The sequence below is a fragment of the Frankliniella occidentalis genome, unplaced genomic scaffold (assembly GCF_000697945.3).
Source record: "Frankliniella occidentalis isolate FOCC.00 unplaced genomic scaffold, Focc_3.1 Scaffold395, whole genome shotgun sequence".
NCBI lineage: Eukaryota > Metazoa > Arthropoda > Insecta > Thysanoptera > Thripidae > Frankliniella > Frankliniella occidentalis.
In genome coordinates, this window is record NW_026267517.1 from 100,854 (window position 1) to 102,398 (window position 1,545).

At 48.4% G+C, this 1,545-nt stretch overlaps 1 protein-coding gene across 1 annotated transcript in view; it reads left to right on the plus strand.

Annotated features, from left to right (window-relative positions):
• Positions 1-1,545, plus strand: part of LOC113207103 (myrosinase 1-like) — a 19,172-nt gene that overhangs the window by 15,527 nt on the left and 2,100 nt on the right. The window contains exons 9-10 of the mRNA XM_052274437.1: positions 1,015-1,166; positions 1,254-1,388. Of these exons, the coding sequence (XP_052130397.1) occupies positions 1,015-1,166; positions 1,254-1,388 (287 nt within the window). The remainder of the gene's footprint in view (positions 1-1,014; positions 1,167-1,253; positions 1,389-1,545) is intronic.

Consider the following 1,545-nt stretch of genomic DNA (forward strand, 5'->3'; position numbering starts at 1 on the left):
ATCTGTCCGTTACCTATGACCACCAAATGTCTACGGACCGTTCCACCGGACTGGTCCGTAGGACTGTCCGCTAGTTGTCCATCGACATATGTCCATTGCCCTGCACATCATGACGTTCGTGCCATGTCCGCCGACATGTCCACGAGTTGTCCATCGACTCTTTTCTAATTTTACGTACCGAACAGTTGCTTACCGTCATAGTATACCCACGGACACTTGTGGACACTTGCGGACTGAGATGAGTTCAACCATTCGAACACTAGATGGCGCTTCGGAATTTTGACACATCAAAGTTTTTAATAGGTCATTTGTACGTGAATACGTCTTTTTAACTAGTACATTTGGTAATCTGTGGTTGAAGAAAGGGGTACTTAGGCTGTTCACACTTGTCCTTTATCTAGTCAACCCTTATATTGTTTGTCATTAGACGTATTGCACCAACTCGCGCTGGTCATATCCAACCTCTTCAGACTAAGACCCTCCGCCCGCCCACCTTCTGTCCGGCTCGCCCCGAGTCCATCATCGCCTCCAGAGGGCGGGATGGCGGCAATTTTTGAACAAAGATCGTGATGTCATCACGGTCACTCAACGTTGCCTTTCTAACGCAACAGATTTCTATGAAACTTCCTTCAAACATCCCGGACAGCTCAGGACTTTAACGCGGACAAACCTCGTGGACTGGATTGCGGACAGTGCCACAAATAGGTTCTCGGACCATTGCGGACAGAGCCACGGATAGATAGGATCTGAGATGACTGCGGACAGTGCCACGGACACGATCGCGGACAGCATGGCGGACACGGATAGGATCTCGGGTGACTGCGGACGGCTGCGGACAAGTCCTCGGACGTTTCAATCCACGGACTGGGGCCACGGACAACTCATGGACATACCAGTGGACATGTCCTCAAATTGTCCTCATGTAGTCCGTAGCCGCTGTCCGTGAGCTCTGTCCGTCGGCTCATCAGGGGTGTAGAGTGTATTCAACAGAATGTCGAAATAATTTCTTTTCAGGCTCAGCAGATTTCTTCGGCTTCAATACATACTCCTCCCGGTTGGTAGCGGACGCACCTAACGAAGCAGATGGCACGACTATGGTTGAGGATGCACAGGTTGTGGTTTCTACTGACGCCTCCTGGGAGAAAACTATCGCACCCTGGCATTTTGTAAGCACGTAAATGGCAGTTTTCTGTGTGTGACAACCAAAGTGTGAGGGCTTAACATAATGTTATACGTTGTTTTCCGCTAAACAGGTCGTCCCGAAGGGCATGCGTCGAGTTCTTAACTGGATCAAAAGAGAATACAACAACCCTCAAGTTTTCATTACGGAAAACGGGTACCCAGATGCAGGGGTCCACAAGGATGTTGGTCGAGTCAATTACTATAAAGTAAGGTTTTACGACCAGTGCTTGCTGGTATTGAAATTTTAATGCTATTCTAGGAACTCTAAAACGTGTTTGGTCAAATTGGCTTCCTACTTTCTGGCATTCTCTTTGCCATTTTGCTTACCTCGCAAGATGCAACTTTGAGTCCTGTGAGTAGTGA